This window comes from Lactuca virosa, chromosome 7 (genome assembly GCF_052849685.1).
Source record: "Lactuca virosa cultivar CGN04683 chromosome 7, Lactuca_virosa_CGN04683_v6, whole genome shotgun sequence".
Classification (NCBI taxonomy): Eukaryota; Viridiplantae; Streptophyta; class Magnoliopsida; order Asterales; family Asteraceae; genus Lactuca; species Lactuca virosa.
This window is the reverse complement of record NC_136432.1, coordinates 202266575-202288672: the sequence shown is the minus strand read 5'-3', so window position 1 is coordinate 202288672 and position 22098 is coordinate 202266575. Positions and strand designations below refer to the sequence as shown.

General features: G+C 38.2%; 1 protein-coding gene and 1 pseudogene across 1 annotated transcript; one reads left to right on the top strand and one right to left on the bottom strand.

Moving 5' to 3' along the window:
* The first annotated feature begins 17158 nt into the window (after nt 1-17158).
* Nucleotides 17159-18122, top strand: LOC145127468 (uncharacterized). The gene is made up of 2 exons (XM_079062659.1): nt 17159-17307; nt 17420-18122. The coding sequence occupies exons 1-2, from the start codon at nt 17159-17161 to the stop codon at nt 18120-18122; spliced, it is 852 nt and encodes a 283-aa protein (XP_078918785.1).
* Nucleotides 18123-20459: 2337 nt separating this feature from the next.
* Nucleotides 20460-21191, bottom strand: LOC145127467 (peptide-N4-(N-acetyl-beta-glucosaminyl)asparagine amidase A pseudogene; annotated as a pseudogene).
* Nucleotides 21192-22098: the final 907 nt, after the last annotated feature.

Here is a 22098-nt window from a genome sequence, read left to right as displayed (position 1 = left end):
ATCTAAAGGCATTTTGGTACCACTTGTGCTAGACTCATCAAAACGAGTAGGATCATTAAGTGGTTCGGCTACATATCTTCCTTTCACTCTCCACGAAGTTTTCTATGACAGACCTACTATTTCATCGGCATTATCAATGGGTGCTGACCAGAAATATTCATCACAGCCTTCAGCGTTATCTTCTGCTACTATTGCCGTCAGTGCGGCTGTTTGTTGCAGAGTAACTCCATTAACTTTGTACACCTGATTTGGAGTAGTTTGGACCTTTTGATACACAACGGCCTTTTCTTTAAGGACTTTGGTCTTGTCTTTGGACAAACGAGCAAACTCAACCGGATTTTCAGAAATAAGATTTTTTGTTAGTTTCGGGTTCGCTTTTGATAGATTCTGAACAATCAACCACATCATCCACAGAAATGACACTCATATCATCATCCTCATCGAATTCTAAAGTATTTTCTACATCAATTTTATTTTCTGAACTCAACTTAGCATTCAACAAGTCAAATTTCTGTACGGTTTCGGTTTGGATTTTCAATTTGTTATTTTCATCCAACAAATTTTTGAGTATGTCCTTATGGTCTTTGGACTTTATGAAGGACTCTATTTTGTCAAGACAAATTCTGTAAGCAGGAGAAATATCCTCAGAAGAAACAACGTTTTCGCAGTTGTATGCATCAGCATCGATTTCATCCTCCTTTAACTCAAGGAAGGGTAAAATCATGCGATGTATCTTCTTCCCTATTTCACAATCAAGATGCAATTGAGTAATATTGGTATATAACCGCTTAGCAATTAAACAAAAAACATTTCGTTGTTTTAAAAGCTTCAAATTATCTCTTTGCAAATAAATTGTTTCATCCCTAGACCTAATCAACTCCTTCTCCTTCTGCTCAATCCATATTCGCCTCTCCTCACTCTTCGATGTCACCCTGCTGATTTGATCAGTTAGGTTAGAGTTTGTGACGCGAGTTTGAGTTAAACTTCCACTTAAACTAGAAAATTTAGATTTTAATCCATTGAGTTCCTTTTCATAGTTAGTGATTGGAATTTTCAGAGAGATAAGAATAGATTGTACCTTCTGGATCAACTCGTCGCATTCATTGATCTGCTGACTGACAGGCTTCACTGCAAAACAACGGTCTTCTCTCTCCTTATCTCCATCATGTCCCCCGTCAGTGGTATAGCCTCGCATGTGTGACACTGCAGAGGTCACCATCAGACACCTTCCTGCAGTATCCTCTTCCCTTACCAACAAAGCCCTGCCATGAGTCGGCTTCCTCACTTCTTCGTCCTCTGAATCAGTCGACCAAACTTTAACACCTCCAAATTCATCATCAGCAACATTTCCCTGCACAATGAGAGCATTCATAGTGTTGTTCGATCCTGCTTTCTTCTTCCTGATTTCCTCCAAATGCCTTGTGAGGTTCGTTTCCTCGTCTTCATCTTCGTTCTTCTCATACATCTTTCTCAGCATGCAGTCTTTGGCGAAATGATTTTTACCTCCACATTAGTGACAGGTAAAGCCCGAGTCACCTCCAAGTTTCGGTTCCTTCTTTGGTTCTTCCGTCTGAGAAACACTTTTCGGTTCCTCCTTTGCTTTCTCGGCGCTGTAACTGCCTTGCCCGGTTCTTGTTTGTTGGGAATCTTCTCTTGATGAACTTCTTGGGATTTGATACCATCAGAGCATAATCTTCGCTTGTTAGATCATATTCAGAGAGATCTAAGTCTTCTTCTTCCTCAGCAGTATTCTTACCTTTGGAGATTAGAGCCAAGGATCCCATGCCAGAAACCACATTCGTTTCTTTAGTCAAGGCACTCTCATGCGACTTTAGTATCCCCACCAATTTTGCAAGAGAATAACTTTTGAACTGTTCATGTGCCTTCACTGTTGACACCACAGCCATCCATTCCGATCTAAGGCGATTCATGAATGTTACCTTCTGTTCAATGACCTTCCTTTCGATCCCATGCTTAATCATCTTGCGTAAGAGATGATTGAAGCAATCGAAGGATTGAACAAGCTTCTCTTCAGGCTTCTGCTTGAAATCACCAAATTCTGAGAGCAATAATGTTTGGATTGAGTGCTCAAGATCTTCATCTGTAGAGTACAATTCCTTCAACCTGACCCATATTTCCTTTGCTGTCGTGCATGAGCTTACCAGCCGAAACGTGTCTGACTGTAACGCAAACCTAATCATCCTTAAAGCTTTGATGTTGCACTGAAACTTTTCCTTCTCATCTTGAGGTATATCTTTCACGTCACCGATGAGTTGATTATATTCCTTTTGAGTTTTAACCACTCTTGAGGTACTTGCATGAGCGAACGGACCAACAGTGATCGCCTCCCAGATTAAGTATCCATTATCTTCTGAGCCAATCACGTAGTCTTCAAAGTGATTCGCCCAGACCTCATAATCTTGAGTGTATAAAATAGGAATCCTTGTCGTCGAACCTATGCTGTTTGAGATGTTGATTGGGTTTGACTGAGAATCATCCATGGATGTGTCGATGTTTGTTCAAAACCTGCTTAAGATCAGACTTGTAAATAACGTTAGGGTACGATCGAATATTCAAAGAACCACGTCAATAGCAGATGACGGCTCTAGTAATATCAATCTAAGCGGAAAAACCCTAAGATCTTCTTCAACAGAAGAGATGTGTATGAATTACATAGTCTCCTGCTCTGATACCAATTGTTGAGTTGAAAAACTCTTAGATCGATTAGATCTTCAACAGGTTGAACAATAAAATCAAATAAACACAATAAACACAATATAGAATCAAATGATGCTTAATGATTCAAATGTAGTCACGCCTCAGCAGAGCTCGACAAAGAACTTCCACTGTAGAGGCGAGCTAGGGTTTGTAGTACAATCAATTAATAATTATCAAAGCGCACTTCATAAAGGCTGCATGCATGCACCTTAAATACTAAACCCTAAACAAAACAATCACGGTTGGACAGGCCCAAACCGGATAGCAAACCTGGGCTAAGGACCGAGCCCATGACGCAACACTATTCAACCCTACATTAAGTTATTACAGTTTGTTTTCAAAATGGTTCAGACACCAGAGTATCCCCAGAATCAATCATGAAAATATGAGGAGGTGCACGATCACGCCTTCGCCTTCCCGCAATCGTCAGAAGTGTCTGAAACAAAATCAACAACTGTAAGCCCGAAGCTTAGTGAGTTTCCCCAAAATACCAACGCCATACAAACATAACCATATCATATAACCAATACAGAACAGCATGCATAATGAGTCATCAGCCTGACTGGACCGCCTTACATGCCTTCAGTCTATCTGGACTGCTCTTCGAGCCTTCGGCACGTCTGGACCGCCACGCAGGGCCTACAGCCTATCCGGACCGCTCGCCAGGTATGTTGGCCTACAGCACAAAGCAGGACCGCCTCAACCCAACCCCCAATCAAACAAACATGTGCACATAAATATCATACGCTAGCTCATTTCATATAACAGTCAAACCGATCTAACAGATCACCAATCATAGCAACATCCAAATAACCGGGATACAGACCTAACCGGTCACTAACATAGCATCATCCTATAACCAGGACAATCATGTGCACATAGACATCATATAACACTAGCATGTATATAAATAACAGTCAAACCGATCTAACAGATCACAAAGCATAGCAACAATCCTATAATCAGGATATCGACCTAACAGGTCACTAACATAGCATCATCCTATATACCAGGATACCGACCCAACCGGGTCACTAAAGCATAGCATATCACCATCCTAACTACCAGGATATAAATCAGTAAGCATAACATGCAATAATCCGAATACAATCCATAAAGGGCCGGCCTTGGTGCCTTAGACCCTGTTGATAAAGTGAGGAGAACTCACCTGGCACTGCTGAAGTCCCGTAGACAAAATCCTACACTGCTGAAGTTCCGCAGACTCAACCCCAGCTGCTGGATGACAGATTCCCGAACTGTCAACATCAAAATAACACCCAATTAATAATTGGGTCCCAACACGTAACCACAAATGCATCCTTGGATAATTACTACATTACCCCAAGGTTAGCTTTATTCAAGTCCAATGCCCAAAGTCAATTGGGAATCAAAGCCCAACATATGGCCCAATTTTCCAAATTGGGCCCAAGCCTATGCATGGTCTTATTCTAAGGCCCAACCTCATATAATCATTAAGGCCCAGACTATGGCCCTTCTATGGCCCAATTTTCCAAATTAGGCCCAAACCCCTTACATGGGTCTTACCCTAGGCCCATTAAATTATTCTAGTCCAATTGCTTGACTTTGGATGGCCCATTAATAACCCAATCATCAAGGCCCAATAGAGAGGCCCAACAATAAACCCAAGTGAAATTAGGGTTTCACATAGAATGATGATTAGGGTTAAGTTTCCTACTTAACCCATTAAGGACTTAATCCTCTAAGGACTTAATCCATTAAGTCCAATATCGCTTAGATTAATCTTTGCCAATGATTATTATTTAATATCTCAAGTTATTAAATAATTCTCGCGTGTCCCGGTTACTTCCCCAAATTAAGGTTTTATTGGCATTAGGGTTTTCCCAACCCAAATACTAGCCCATTTATCAATTTGTTGGGCTTTTAGGTCAATTAGGGCTTTATTGGGCATCTTAGGCCCACTAGAATATCATTAAGCCCATTAGGGTTTTATTCGAGTCCATTAGAGTCCATTAGGGTTTCAAGCACCCTAAACGTATCAAACTTTAACGAGGCAAGCACACCGCCACTCGGCACGACGGCCGGTGGCGGCAGGAGGCGGCAACCACCACCATATGGTGGTGGTGGTTAGGGTTTCTTTTATTATTTTTGGCACCATTACAATGTACAACTCGATAATGCACACACACACACTAATAATAACACACACGCACACGCACAACCACCTTGTGGTGGCCGGCGGTGGCAGATGGTGGCAGCCACCACCTCATGGTGGTGGTAGTGATCTCTTTCCAGATTCCGGCCAAGGTTTTTCCCACTCACACAATACAACACACACAATAAACCCACCTAAGCATACAGAAGTCACACACACACACAGCCACCATCCATGGTGGCTGGTGGCGACGGAAACAAGGAAGCAAGTGGCGGCAACCCACACCCGACTTGCTAGATGCGAACACAGCCACCCAAAACTGGTGGCATCCGGCGGATGGGTTTCGGTGGTCACAGCAGTGATTGAATCGGAGAGGGAAGAACGTCATTCACGGCGAGGGGGGGTTGTCGTGTCCGTCACTGCAATGACCACGATGGGTCACAATACCGAATCTCAAAATTATCTGCAGCCCTCGTCTTCGAGGTCAGCAGCATCGGCGACGTCTCGGAGTGCTGTTAACTTCTTAACAGATGGCGATGGCGGTGGTGGAATGGTTGGCGGAACCGCAGCAATGGCGGTGCACCATAACCGCTCTTCTTCAACCACGAAAGGCAACAGTGACGGCCATAGCCTGTCGTCATTGGCAATGGAACAGCACCCCCTGAATGTCTTGCTGGTAGCAGCGGTTCACGGTGGACTTTGGTGGTCGATAGCGGCGGCTGAAAGAGACGGAAGCATAAGGTGGCGGCTGGGAGGAATATTAGGGTTAGGGTTACATGGGGTGTTGTGGCTATGATGTTTATATATGGAGGCTAACAAGGTGACGGGTTCCACCCGTATCCATCCTCAACCATTTGTGTATTTTACACGTTTAGTCCCTATCCATAAGAAATCTTTTCAACTTAAATCCGTCATTTACTCCTTCAGTCCCTGTCTCTTAAAATCCTTATAAAGTGAGTCCGAAATATTTACCAAGCAGCCCCTGCTTCCATAATTCCTTACATTTTAAGTCCAAATAATACCAAATACCCCCCCTGACTTCTAAAATCCTTTGCAAATTAAATCCTGAAATTATACTTTAGCCCCTGGAAATCAAAATTATATCATTTGGCCTTCCGAAACAAACACCCCACTAATTATTTATTAATTTTTGAGCATTAAATAATATAAAATAACAATAAAATTACTACTCAGGTTTCGGGTTTGTTATTTAATTATCTTATTTTAAAGGGATGTTACAAGATGGAGTTGGCCCTCTTTGGGTGAGGGTGTTAAAGTCTAAGTGATCCAAGTATTCGATGGTGTTTCGGAGCCCAAGGGCATAATCATAAATTGTTATCTCGGTCCTTTACAAATTTTGGGTTTGGTTCGGGGAGTTTTGAGGCTATGATGGGTTGCTAGAAATGTAGGTGTTTGCGTCGCCTTTCCATGGGTATAAAGTTCGTCGGAAACAGAATTAGAATGAAGAACTTATGGCTTTCGGAAGAATTTAGGGTTTTTGGGAAAACCCCTAGTATGTGGGGCGTACATGGGGAGTACGCTGGGTGTACTCGTGCGAGGGCACTTACACGGGGGTACCTTAGCGTACGTTAATCGTAGTCAGAAGACCTAATCGTGAAGCTTCGATCTCGTACGCTGGGCGTACGAGGAGTGTCTAATCCCTAAATTTTGATCATTTGTACCCTATTTAAGCATCCTTATTCCTTAGGGTTTGCCTCCTTTTCAACCTCTAAAGCTCCAGAACCCTAAAGTCGAGTCTTATCCTCCATCGTTGAGTGTTTGAGCCTTTGGTGATGATTTGGTGTTCATTTTGTGGATCTAGAAGAAGGAGGAACTTAAAGACTTATTGTTTGAAGGAAAACTTTAAGATCCAACATTTGTATCTCCTTTTGGTAGCTTGGGAGGTATAAAGTCCCAACCTTGCCTTTTCATTGCATAGATCTTATTCTTGGTTCATTTTTGGTCTTTGTGACCCTTTGGTTGATGATTGGGAGTTTAAGTCGTTTGTTGTAACGCCTGCAGATTCGGGCTAGTCAATTTAGAGACAATAAGCATCAAAAATGAGTTATTGATGGAATATTATTTATAAGGAGTAATCTTAACCAAGTGGTAGTATATTTTACAAGGGTTTCGTACATATAAAGAACGCAGAAATCCGAGTTATAACGAAGATGTTATGGTCCGTCGAAGTTTTACGGCAAAACCGGCACGACACCGGCAGACGTAAATAGGGAATTTACGATAGAGGACTTTTTGGACATAGTTATCTAAACAAAAGTTTTAGTATACGTTAAACCGAGAGCGTTCATAAAAAGAACGCCCAAATATGACTTCGTATGAGGAAGTTATGAATTTTCTAAGATTTGGCATAGCAGTGCACGGCCCGAAACTCGAATTTTAGATCAAGCGGTTTTTGGCGTACGCGACCTAAATGAGAGTTGAAGATCTCATTAATAGGAAGTCAACGATAAAAAGACAGATGAAAACAGAGTCTGTATGAAAGAGTTACGAATTTTTCACGGTCATTTAACAGTATAATCTCCTCCTACCGTTAAATTTAAGATCGGTCGAGAATTAGCCGACAGAGTCAAAATGAAAGTTGTAGACCTTATTTTTACCTACGCGTGGATATAAAGAACGTCAAAAACGGAGCTCGTATGCGAAAGTTACGGATTTTAAAAGTCGGAAGTGTGCTGTGCGAAAATGGGTGATGTGGCACAATCTTGGCCATTGCTTTCTCCCCAAGTCTTGCCACCAGATGGTGACATGTGGCACCAAGTTCAGCCACATTTCACCCTATAAATAGAACCTCTTCCACCCTCATTTTCTTCACACCTTTCCCATTCTTTCTTCTCTCTACACCCTCTCTAAACCTCCCAAAAACTCCCCTAGCGCTAGAAGAAAGCCCCGAAGCGCTCGACGGCTCCGAGAAGAAGAGATTTCGGCTCGGAAGTCCTGCCCCTGCAGAGCCCGGCTTGTAGCCTAACCCCCTCGTAGGTAAGATACGCCTACCTAATTTTTAATATATCTTTTATTTATATATAGTAATGTTATTAGGACCTTATAATAAGTATTTGAGTAATTATTATGGGTTATATAAGTGTCATTCTAATATCTTTTTAACCACTCGCGGTACGGGGAATCCAGTTTGAAGGGCCGCTTGGGTTGTTGGATTTTAGAAGTGCTATATGCCAAAATGATCATGCCATGCGGTGTTTCATGTCTGGCCCCTGTCTGTACATAGTGGGTGAAGAGTATTGTTTTAACGCTTATATAATAGTAATAATAGCAAGACTATTAATTAGTCACGTTGAACGTTAGACTAAACTCTAGTGGTAATGATACTAGGTTTTGTCAAAGGAAAATTCTTTTAAGAGTAACGAAGTGCTGTCCGAGTGCCGAGTCACCACCTTTACAGGTGAGTGCATAGTTACTTTCATCTTACACATAGATATGAAGTATTTTATATAAATTACGTGCTATGTGTGTATACTGTCTGAATACTTGTTGTCTATGCTGGATGAAACGTTTTATACATGTTTTAAATGATCTAAACTGTATATGTATTTTATATCTACAAAATGGGTTGGGTAAAACATGGGTAGATTAGAGGTGAGATAAATGATGAGCGATAAAAGATGAGATAAATGATGAGCGATGAAAGATAAGATGAATGATGAGCGATGATATATGAGTGATAAAATATGGTGCGAAGCGATGACCTAAGTGACGACCTAAGCGATGAGCCAAAACGATAAGCCAAAGCGATGATCCAAAACGATGAGCCAAAACGATGAGCCAAACGATGACCCAAGCGATGGACCCGTCATCTAGCAGAGTATGGATGACAACCACGGACTATTCTAGACAGTCTAGTGGAACACTAGCATGCTCGCAACCTGTAGGTGTTGTGAACGATGTGTTCACCCGGTGTACTAAAAAAACCCCATTGACATGTATTGCGAGTGGACTCTCGAAAACGATATTGTCAATAAACGAGATAAACCCTGGCGACTATGCAGACTTAGTGTCGATTCCTTAGGATACTCCTTAGGAATGAATGAACGAGGAATAGCGGAATCTTAGGGAAGATCCTTAAGAGTAATGAAGATAATGGGGATGGGTAATTGGGTTGATTGTTTGATGTCGAACATAATAATTATATTATTGTGGGTTGAAAACCCTATGTACTCACCAGGTTTCCCAACCTGACCCACTCAAGCTTATTTGTATCACATGTGTCGATATGAAGCTACTTTACACTGAGAGATTTAAAAGAGATGTAGATCACTAGTGTAAATGAATGTAAGTTCTGTTTATGCTTATGTTTCTGTATTGACGATGACACCCCAAATGTTTTAAAATGGATAAAAACACATTTCTTCAGAAATGCTTTGATAACGTATTTATCATGTTTTTTTCTGGGAACAAATTCTGCAACATTTTTATTAAAAGAGGTACTCTGATTTTTATAAAGCATAAACAAAATCGGTCTTTTCTGACCGAGAAAATGGGGATGTCACATTTTTGAAGCTTGTAATTGTAGATCTGGTTATATCATGGGTTCCTTGGGCATAAAGGTGCAAACTTTATGGTGGTTTTGGTTCCATGCATGTATTAAGTCAAGTATTAAGCTCTTTTGATATCTAGAGTCCCATTTAGCCATGCATGCACATAAAGTTGGCAACTTTATGTGATAAACCACATTGGGAAAGTCAGATCTGAGTTTGGATCCAAGTTTTAATGGATTAAGTGCTTTATTGGAAAGTTGGCTTTGGGTTGGTGAGTATACTGGGCGCACAAGTATGTACGATGTGTACAAGCTTCCCATGATGTACGCTGAGCGTACAGGCTGAGTACGCCCCGCGTACTCAGCATACTTGGGCCTTTTTGCGTTTTGGGCTTCGGTTTAGGCTTGGCTGTGTTGGCCCTTGTTGGGCCATCTGGATTTTTATTGTTGGGCCTTCTTTGGAAAAGGCCCATGAAAGGAATTAGGCCTAATTTGGAAAATTGGGTCATATTTGGGCCTTAGATGTTTATTGTTGGTTTTTGGGCCATTGGTCATCTAGTTTCGGCCTTGGCTTTGGGCTATGCTTGAGGAAGGGTAAAAAGGTCTTCTACCCTAAACTGTGACTCCCCTGACTCCCATCAGCGTGTTAACACCGAAAGCACTACAAGCAGAAGAAATGAACCACCATGATCACTAGGCCCAAAGCCTATGACTGGAATACCCCTACAAGGTCCTCAACATAGGTCTCGATTACCTCTGAGCCCACATCATGAGTTTGGAATGCCCTCCCTGGCCCTCAGCCCATGTCTGGAATGCTCCCGATAACACACCGACCTTGTCGTCATCGCATCATTCGCCCAACACTTTGGGCCTGAAGATACCCACCCCATTCCATTGCCTTGAAGGGACCTAATCGACTCCCTCACAATGCCAACTGGGCACCAAAAAGCTGCTACCAAAGCAAAACCTTACAAAAACATGGTCGCAATTTGACCCACGAATAGGATAACGGTTGCACTCTTGGTCCAATTCGAAGGCTATAACCTAAAAGAACCATACACATAATTCAAACCAAGGCTCCAATGCTATCTTGCCCAGCTCACATGAAATACGACCATGCACATCCTTAGGGATCCCATATTCTCATCCAAAGAGAAGAAAAACCGGAGATAATCGAAATAACACCTCAATCAATAACAGAAAACACCCTCACGATCAGCCAAAACAAGTTCCAATACTTGATTGAGACTGAACGGATTCCATCACTACACAACTAGCTCGAGAAGACTTCCACAGTGATCCTGAAGGTTACCAAAACCTGAGTCTGCTATAAACCAAGTTCCCACTCCAACATTGAGGGTAAACATACCCGGAGACCAAAGGAACATAGAGCATACTGAACTTTGATGACATATTAGCCCGACCACTGAAACCCGGATGACACAATTAAACTTTCGAGTGAACCTTCGCTAAATGATGAACCCCAAAACCAGTGGTCAATGACACATTGACATTTAATCCAGAGAATCAAGACTCACATGGAACTGAGCATGCCCGCTTCTGAGACCCACTGATCAATATTCGCCCAACTAATTCGAAAACAGCAACCCAAACAACAAACTGGCAGATCCCTCAATGGATAAAATACTTGACCCGAGAATCACGGTTCTCCCCCACTTAGGGCTCGAACTACCACCCACTGGCGCTGAAGCCAAATCATAACTCAAACCAACATAAGCAGGTACTACCCTTCCTATCTATGGAAATTACAAGCCTGCTCACTCTTTCTCCGAATTCTGAAGAACTGAAAGGGCATAACCCTTGCCATAGATAACCACATTCCAAACCATCAATCAACCATCCCACTTCCAGCTGCAAAACCTAAGCCAATCATAATCATCGCCCCCTTCTTGCGTACCGCGACTCGAATACCCGACCTCGAGAAAAACCTCCTAGGCCTCAAACCAATAAGCTCACTAGGTTTGCATCAAATAATCCCAAATCGATAACACTACTGGGGCTTAAAGCAATTACCAGGACCATCCTCCTGCCCGAGCAGACACAACCAAAAGATCGACAGGAATAGAAATACCGCCACGAATTATGGTATCAAACCATGCAACCTTCCCCGACCAACCCTTAGAATCCCCAGAACCTTCCTTGATTCGAGTATGGATCATGTGCTTCCAGTAGCACGGGCCCAATACTACCTTCCACACCTATCCATACTTTCCTCAAGTATCATTTCGGGTCTTATAATTCCTAGTCATAAAATACTCCTGAAGTCTTCTCCTCGACGAAACAACCGCACTAAATACTCCCTAGGCTATCCTAGGACTCACCCACACCCCCTCTGCCATCAGTTGCTAAAGAACCCCTACCAACGCCAGCTAACCACTTCACCAATACAATTACATGCAACCAATCTTAAATAGTCCTTCGACTAAAGGGCCCTGCCCTATAATGGTTGGACTCAAACAAGAGCTACACAATAGGTCCGAGTCCTTCATTCTAAGATTATTTAACCTTCATAGCATGTAATTTTATTGTATTAATTTGATGGTTAACTTTCATCAACATGGGTCCCACAAAGCAAGCAACATTTGAGCATAGAAGCCGAATGGTACTAAAACGCAATAAAATCAAATAGATCCTCATACGAAATCCTCCATCTCAAACTCTTCGTACTACGGGTGCAACTTTGCCTTTCTCTCACTCTCCCCAAACTCGCTAATCGTTCCTCGCACTGACCCCCCATACTTTGCACTTACTCATGAAACTTCTACCAACCCTGCAGCACTCGTGTATGCTAGCCATACATAACATTGGATCCTATAGACAGTCGAATACTCGATCCTACCCTAAGCCCACAACCAGACAAGGAACAGGAAATAAGGCTAAACCAAATATTCTCAGACTATAGAATTTTAGTTATGTACAACTATGATGCATACACTAAGCAACTACAATAATGATGTCAATTTCATATAAGGAAGAACCCTAGGCTATCATGCATCATAAAATCAGGAAACTCTATTATGCAATTCCTGAAGATCCATATCCTATCGCTAGCATGATGTTCTAACATATCACAATAACAAAGAACAGTATGGTAATTTGGGGTCTACTTACTGGCTCTGGCTGATCGTACACATCGCATCCTTTCTTGATTATTTTGAAAAATATTTTGAAAATCATTTTAAAAACCTTTTCATGTCCTTATTTTGAGACTGGATTCACACAGTGTTCCTCCAATTCACTCAAACCAAGGCTCTGATACCAACTTGTAACATCCCAAAAATCTCAACAAATTTAAACTTTTCAAAACAACTCATTTATTAACAAAAGCGTGTATAAACACATTGTTTCCAAAGTATGATTTAAAATTAGTGTCTCCCAAGATCCAATCTTTTGTAAAACCAAGGATGTGTACGGTCACGTCTTCGCCTTGCCACCAATCAACTGAAGATTTGAAACCATAAACAAAACTGTAAGCACAAAGCTTAGTGATTTCCCCTAAAGTACCAACACACAAGTAGATAACATATACAAATAACAACATGTAATTGGGTCCACAGCTAAGAGACTAGATTACCCCTGGTCCCATAGTATGAGTCTGGCTTGCCTAACGGGCCCACAACTCATATCTGGTATGCTCTTGAGCCCACAGCATAAGTATGGCTTGCCCCCGGGGCCCATAGCTTATGTCTGGCTTGCTCCAACCTAATCAGCCATCTGACTGGAATACAAATGTTCAGCCCTCAGTACGAGTCTGGTATACCAACCAGGTCCTCAACTCGTATCCGGAATGCTACTGAGCCCTCAGTATGAGTCTGGCATGCCCTACCCGACCCTCAGCTCATATATGGATTGCTCCAATACCCTAAAGCCCTCAGTACGAGTCTGGTATACCAACCAGGTCCGCAACTCGTATCTGGAATGCACCTGAGCGCTCAACATGAGTTTGGCATGCCCTACCCAGCCCACAACTCGTATCTGGAATGCTTCAGGGTTTGTTGGCTACATCACGAAACAATACAACCTCAAACCAACACAATATGCCGATAGCTAACAAACATATACATGTAATCATGCAGACAGAGTCACAAGTAGTCGTACTGATCTAACAGACTAGCATATCAAGACTAGCATGCACATTCATTCCATACTCAGCATATCAACAACATCAGGTTATTCAACCAATGGGTTGGCCTTGGTGCCTTCGACCCGAAAGTATAGCGAGGAAAACTCACCTCTCACTTCTGAATCATACAGACGATCCCTGGCTGCTGGCTGACAGATCCCCGAACCACCAAAAACAAGACACCACCCCATTAACAGCTGAACCCACGAATAATCTCTGACTGTAGATCCGCAAAATCCACACGCTATCATATACCAAAATGACAACCCATCAACATATGGCTCCTGACTCACACTATGAATCCAATTTAGGGTAAAAGACATTTTTACCCTTCCTCAAGCTTAGCCCAAATCCAAGGCCTAAACTAGATGACAAAAGGCCTAAAAACCAACAATAAACATCTAAGGCCCAAATATGGCCCAATTTTCCAAATTGGGTCTGTTTTTAGGGTTTTGATTAAGCTTTCAGAAATATATGTTATTTGTTTGTGTGTTGGTACTTTTGGGGAAATCATTAAGCTTTGTGCTTACAATTTTGTTTATGGTTTCAGGTCTTCAGTTGATTCGTGGCAAGGCAAAGACGTGACCGTACATATCCTTAGTTTTACAATAGATTGGATCTTGAGAGACTCTGATTTTAAATCATGTTTTGGAAATAATGTTTTTGTACACACTTTTGTTAATAAATGAGTTGTTTTGAAAAATTTAAATTTGTTGAGATTTTTGGGATGTTACAAATGATTATTATATACAATAATCAGTTGAATTGAAATTGTATATAATAAATTGTTGAAATGAAATATATATATATATATATATATATATATATATATATATATATATATATATATATATATATATATATATATATATATATATATACACACAAAAGTGGTTGAAAAGATTTACAATAAGCGCTTGAATGATACATGATATATGCTGTATAGGCGATATGATTTTGTTATATGTAACTTATGTGGTCAAATGGTTATATGTTGTGCGGCAGAATTGATATGCAATATGTAGTAGAAATGATATAAAACTAGTGACTGTATTATATATGTTATGCGGTTATAGATGAATTTTAGTTATATGTGGATCATAATTTGTATGAATGACCCATTAGGGGTTGTATGGTTTCCTTTTTGTTGTGTACAATCTATTGGCTCACGAAGCATGTGTTGCCATTTATTTCTTTGTTATATGTAAAGTAGCTTATAAGTTTGGCTTTGTGAGGTTGAGTCACTTATGGGTAATTTAATTTGAATAATGATGCCATTTGACACGTTTTATTTACTTATATAATTTGCTTCTGTTGCATTTAAAGAATTTTGGTTGACTGGCTTTTAAAAGATGTAATGTTGTGATTTTATTATGAAATGTTTTTGAAATAATCCACTTTATGTATTCCATTGTATTTTTCTGTTAAATGAAATGTTGTGATTGTATTATGAAAAACGTTTTTAAAATAAATGAAACAACATCAAGTGAAAATCACGGACACAAAAAAAAATGTCGAAGTCCAAACCTTTACCTTGTAATTTTTTTAGAAGCGTGAACGTGAACGATAATGATATTGGTCCATATGATATTTTGGAGCAACCCGACTAAATTATGGCCCAAATAGCTATCATCACCAATAAAAGATTTGATTACCGGAACCCATAACAAGGAAACACAAAATCCATTGAAAAGTCTATCAACTCAAAGACTTTTCAATGTACCCATCTCACCTTTCTTTCTCCCAAATCATTACCCCAAAAATGACTCCTAAAAAATTCCATTGATTTTAAAAATATTTTCGAGAATTCAAATATCGGCATATAATAGATGCCAAAACCTTCCAAAACCAACTTTATAAAGGTGAGTCGACCACCTATAGATAAAGTTTTAGGCTTCAAGTTGGAGAGATTGGTGGTAAAATTTTCAACGTCTTCAAAAAATCAATTCGATTTATATTTGCCCTAACTTGGAAACCAAGATCAATGAAGCAATGTAGACGAGCAACCAATGATATACACGAATTTGTGGACTATTTTAGATTTAACACCCACACCAATCAATTTACTTTTGTATAAATTGATTTTTAACCCCAAATAACATTATACGAAACGAAGGTAAACATAAATGGTGTGGATCACCATAATGAACACCCACCCGGCATCCTCCAATAGCAAATAATTTTTTAGAACTGATGTTAATCAATGTTATAACCTAAAATGAAGTTTATATCTTATAATGAACAAATGACTAAATTATATTATTATTTTTTTACTATAAACGCATAATGCTTTCAACTTAAAATTACAAATGTTATATTCGTTATTGGCTTTTAAGAAACCCAAAGGTTCAATAATTGAATATAAACCTTTTTAATTGTTATATAGTAAACTTTATTAATTATATGTTAGGCAAAGATTAAAAAAGGTATAAGTCAACTAGTTTATTAAGTCCAACAAGTCAAGAGGATGTTGATTTCTCATCGTCAAGAAAGATAATAATTGAATTGAAGTTCAATGATAAATTTGGTGGTTTTAATATTTTTTCCCCCACAGCATTGTCAATGGTTTTTAGTAAATAATTGAGTTGCAATGATAAGAATCTATCATGTTTGTATTTAACATCTTAAGTGGTGCAATAAGGATAAAAAATAGACAAGCTGTTTTCCGGTTATAATTACATTGAAATATAAAGACTAGAACTGGTCGATTTATTATAACAACTTTTAGCATTCTAAATTGTTTTATTCATAAAATTGGATTAGGTTACTGTAGTAATAACTAGATTCTGTACCCCCTACGTCTGTACAATTTTCTAGATAAAAGCTTTTACATTTTTTACATGTTATAAACATAATTAAAAAAAAAAAGTGAAATTTTGTAGAGAAAATTTTAAACAATAAAAATCAATTTTCTTTGTAGAGAAATTTTTAAACAAAAAAAAAAAAAAAAAAAAAAAAAAAAAAATCATTGAACAGTAAATGAATTAACTTTAAACCCAAGCAGATGCTCAAGAAATAAAAGTTATTAGACCACTTCAACGTATGATACTGTTTTCTCTATCAAAATTATATAAAAATGATAAAAACAATATTTCATCTCCAAACTTATATAATCTTTATAATATTTTTATACTTAAGTTGCATTTTGCGTGCCAAGCTAACTTATTTTTTGAGTTTTTTTTTTTTAAATTGTTATGTTTGACAAACCAAAAAGTAGCTTATAAGATTATGCGGTATGGGCCAAACGAGAAGCAACGAGGATGAGGTGGCACACCTCAACGGCGTCGTGACGGGGGAAACACCGCCCCCCCTACTCGTTTTTGCTCGTCGAGGTTGAATCTCGTTGCCGTCGCGACTGGATGAAACGCACTAAATTTAAACGTTTTCAAACGTTTAAATGGCAACGGTATAAAAAAAAATTAACTATTAAAAAAAAATCATTTACCCTATAAATACCTACCATTTTATAAAAAAATTTCACACAATTTCTCTTCTCCTCTCTACATAGTTTCAATTATCTTCAAAAAAAAATATGGACCCTTTCGACTCGTCCGATGATTCAGATGACGATATTTTCTTCAGGATGATGTATCATTATTCCACTACCGACCTGCTACAACCAGACCCAGCCCCGCTACTAACAAGACGTGCGATGTTAAACAGACTTCGCGAGGAAGGACACGAACATCTATACCGCGATTACTTTGCGGATAATTGTGTATACGGGGCGAAGGACTTCAAAAGAAGATTTCGTTTGAGTAGGGATGTGTTCTTACGAATCGCCAACGCCTTAGAAAGCCGGTATCGCTTCTTTACTATACTTTTATAGAAAATAAATAAAAATGTACTACATGTTTCTTTAATTTTACAACATATGCAATATATTTTTAAACTGTAGTTAATTTATATTTAGGTATGAATTTTTTCAAATAAGAGATGATGCTAGAGGTAGACGAGGGTTTACAACTTTGCAGAAATGTGCTGCGGCCCTTCGTTTGATGGCTATGGGGGAGTCACCCGACACCATGGACGACTATATGAGAATGTCCGAAAGAACCTTAAGGGAGAGTTTGTATACATTGTCAAGGGGTGTTGTTGAAACATTTGGAGACGTGTATTTGCGGAAACCTTCGTTGCATGATTTGCAAGAATTGTATGCGGCGCATGAAGAACGCCATGGGTTTCCCGGAATGATCGGAAGCATTGATTGCACACACTGGAAATGGAAAAATTGTCCGGTAGCATGGAAAGGGCAATACGCAAGTGGTCATTACGGATCACCTTCGTTGGTTTTAGAGGCTGTTGCTTCTCAAGATTTATGGATTTGGCATGTATTTTTTGGGGTTGCGGGTTCCAACAACGACGTCAACGTTCTTAATCAATCGCCAATATTCGACGATCTTTTGAATGGAAAGGCCCCGGATGCTCCTTTCACGGTGAATGGAAACGAATACAAATATGGGTATTACCTTACAGATGGAATATATCCTCAGTATTCCACATTCGTGAAGGCATTCCGCCACCCGGTTGAAGAACGAGACAATTTTTTTAAAAGAAGACAAGAAGGAGCACGTAAGGATGTGGAACGTGCTTTTGGAGTGCTGAAGGCGAAGTGACATATAATCGAACATGCAGCACGACCATTGGATTTAGAAACTCTACGATATATCATGTATGCATGTATCATAATGCATAACATGGTAGTAGAAGATAAAGGGCGAAATATTGCACACTATATCCCAACGGAGCCCAGACACGTTCAGTTTCAACCAGGAACAGCAGATTATTTGCATCGCGTTGTTGACATTCAGGACGCAAATAAACACAGACAACTTCGAGAAGACTTGGCGGATTATATCTTCTATGGTAACAATAACGATAACGAATAGCGTTGTATTTAGAAGGCATTCCGCCACCCGGTTGAAGAACGAGACAATTTTTTTAAAAGAAGACAAGAAGGAGCACGTAAGGATGTGGAACGTGTTTGGAGTGCTGAAGGCGAAGTGACATATAATCGAACATGCAGCACGACCATTGGATTTAGAAACTCTACGATATATCATGTATGCATGTATCATAATGCATAACATGGTAGTAGAAGATAAAGGGCGAAATATTGCACACTATATCCCAACGGAGCCCAGACACGTTCAGTTTCAACCAGGAACAGCAGATTATTTGCATCGCGTTGTTGACATTCAGGACGCAAATAAACACAGACAACTTCGAGAAGACTTGGCGGATTATATCTTCTATGGTAACAATAACGATAACGAATAGCGTTGTATTTTTTTTTTTTTGAATTTGGATGTTATTATTATTTTTTTTTTTGAATTTGGATGTTATGTGTAATTTAATCTCTATGTTAATTTTAATCTTTAAAAATTATTATATGTTATTTATAATTTTTAAACATTATGTTTTATTTACTATGTTATATTTAAAAAATATTTGTCTAAATTAAAAAAAAATCGAAAAAAAATAAAAAATAAATTATAAAATGGAAAAAAAAGTTGGTGTCATAACAAGATACAACATGGTGACCATTTCCCCACTTGGTGTTATAACACCATTGATGATATGGCATGTGATGTGGCACCAAAATGGTGTTACATCTAGTTGCCCACACCTAGTGCTCTAAGTTACCTTTTGAAAAAACTATTTAAACTTGTTTTTTAGGAGCTTTTTTAAAAAATTTCAAATATACCCCTTAATTAATTATAGAAACACATTCTCTTAAATATCATTTTATGTCATTTTATATTTTTCAGCTAGTTTCACACATTTTTATAAAACGATATTTTTTATCAGCTAGCTTTTCTGCTATCAACTAAGTTTTTATTTAACAGTTAACTTTTCAGCTAACAACTAGTTTTTCAGGTAGTACGGTAAATATAGCTTTAAAAGTATATTCTCAATATATTTAATTTTTATAATTTAAATAAATTATCCAAAGCATCCATTTTATTAATTAACTTTTAACAAATTACAAATATACACTATATCTTTTTTATTTTAATCCTCCCTAATAAATGAAAATAATTTTGTCACATGTCACTTTCTTATTAACTTGGACACATGTCATTTTTTGGTATTTTTGAATAAATGTTTTTTCCATTTGTCATTTTTTCATTTTTTTTTATCTTTTCTTAATTAACACATCATATTTACACCTCAATTAATAATTGTCTTAATTGAAAATAACCAATAAATTACAATATTAGTATTCATATAGTATTTAATATGTTTCCTTTTAAATTCAAATTTTAAATTTTAAATTTCAAATCTAAAATTTCAAATTTAAATAAATTTTTATTTAAACTTTTATATTTAATTTTTTGTTTTATCAAACCCGTATAACATATGAGTTTTACACCTAGTACTTTATAAATTATATTATCACAAAGTATAACAGCGTACATTTTTCATGTATAATAAACTTGAATTGATTTTACTTTTATATCAAATAGAAAAATACACAAAGATTGAAATTTATATTTATGATTAACTAATATTAATATTTATCCTATATAACTTAAGGGATCGTTTGATAGTTGCTAATTGGGTTAGAGTCGATATAGAAGCTGACTAGGTTATAAGTTTTGACTAAGTTAACTTATGACTGAAAGTTGTTATTTGATTTTGTATCTGACTGACTATACAAAATAACTATATTACCTCAAACAACATTTTTTATAATAATTCCTTTATGATTTAAAATTTAATTTAGGGATAATGCCACTGTAGCACAATCAACTTTTGTGATTTGTCCGATTTGAACAATTATGTTTTTTTCTTGTGCATTAGGTCATCTAACTTTTACTGTACATGTCAATTAGGTCATTATCGTTAGTTTTTAACCATTCCTCAGTTAACTAGTTATCTAAATTACACGAATGGCCCCTATGGTTTAAATTTCATTTGTAATTGGTCGTTATCAGCCATGTTTTAAATCATACAACTAAAACTATTCCTCCGTTACAATTCTGAAACTTTAGGGGGCAAAGTGTAACATTGAATACCCTGTAAGCATTGATCTGTTGGTCAAGTTCTTTCTTAGTTCCCTCTGATTTGAACTTGAGCTTGCTCTTGAATTTGGTCTTTTCGGTAAATTAGGTTTTCAGATTGCCGAAGCTTGAATTTACCCATCCTGTAGCTTGACTACTCCTTTCTCCTTCTACTTCGAATTCTCCATCAAGGAGTATGAACTCAGATTTACGTTGGATCTCCATTGATGGGACTTTATACTTCACAGTTTCAACGTTTACATATGTATGAGCCAACCAGAGATGTAGATTTGCATCAATAAGCCAAAACGAGATACCATCAGCAACATGAAGCCCGATTGAATGGTTTTTGTTATCTAAAAGAAGCCCTAGAAGTGGAGTGAAATCGATATCATAAGCAGGAAGATCAAAAGCTCCAATGGAGACAACAGGCTCCCAAAACAGAAGATTAATTCCGCCGGTGAATATCACCGGGAAAGGAACTACTGATCTGACTAATTGACCGTCAATCGTCACCAATACTTCACGGTATGCCCCGTGAGCTCTTCCGGTGGCCAAATGGTTGGTTTCTATATACAAATCTGAAGGATTCATGTACCAGAATTCATCTTGTCCATGAAACGAAACATATAATTCAAGCACCGCTTTGTAGGTCTTCTGAGAAATTTGAAGATTGATAATTCAGGTACATGAATCCTTCAAATTCGATATAACCACATCTGCTGGCTTATTATACGAATACAACAAATTTAAAACTCATCTGAACCCAACCTGGTAATCCCAAACGACGAGACCTGAAACTGAACTTAACCTCCTTTCGACTGTATGATCGAAGTCGAAATCAGGTAGCAGGACCGGTTTGATCCTTCAAGTTCCCGTAGGTTCTCCTTTCGACTGAAGATATGAAAATTTTGGAAATTCTCTCAACCTTTCTAATCGATTTTGAAGGAGCGTCGAGTAAGTTGGGATACAAAAGAATTTAGGGAAGACGATGACAATGTTACAGTTTGGTCCCTAGAGTTTCAGAATTATGGTAGTTTTAGTCGAGTGATTTAAAACATGGCTGATAACGACCAATTATGAAAGAAATTTAAACCATAGGGGCCATTCGTGTAATTTAGATAACTAGTTAACGGAGGAATGGTTAAAAACTAACGATAATGATCTAATTCACATGTACAATAAAAGTTAGATGACCTAATGCGCAAGAAAAAAACATAATTGGTCAAGTCGGACAAATCACAAAAGTTCATTGTGCTACAGTGACATTATCCCTTTAATTTATAACATTAATTTTTTATAATATCATTAAAAAATGTAGGTGGATTCACCAAAAATGAAAATAACCATTAGAAAAAACAACAATTTCATACTTGATATCAATATAAGCTTTGATAAACCAATATATAAACGAGAAGCATGAAACAACAATATAAATCGAGAGACATGGAATTTATATGATATGAAAAATCAAAAGGGACTTACAACAAAATGTTATCAAACCAGTAGCATCTCAAAGGTTAATTACATTTAAATCCTTTTAAAATCTCTGACCATTGACAATCAAATAGACTTAAGTTATCGT

Excerpts from the sequence above, each read along its gene's own strand:
- LOC145127468 (XM_079062659.1), top strand. The coding sequence starts at position 17,159 with ATGTTAAACAGACTTCGCGAGGAAGGACACGAACATCTATACCGCGAT. Across the intron at positions 17,308-17,419 it reads GCCAACGCCTTAGAAAGCCG|GTATGAATTTTTTCAAATAA; the intron begins GTATCGCTTCTT and ends ATTTATATTTAG.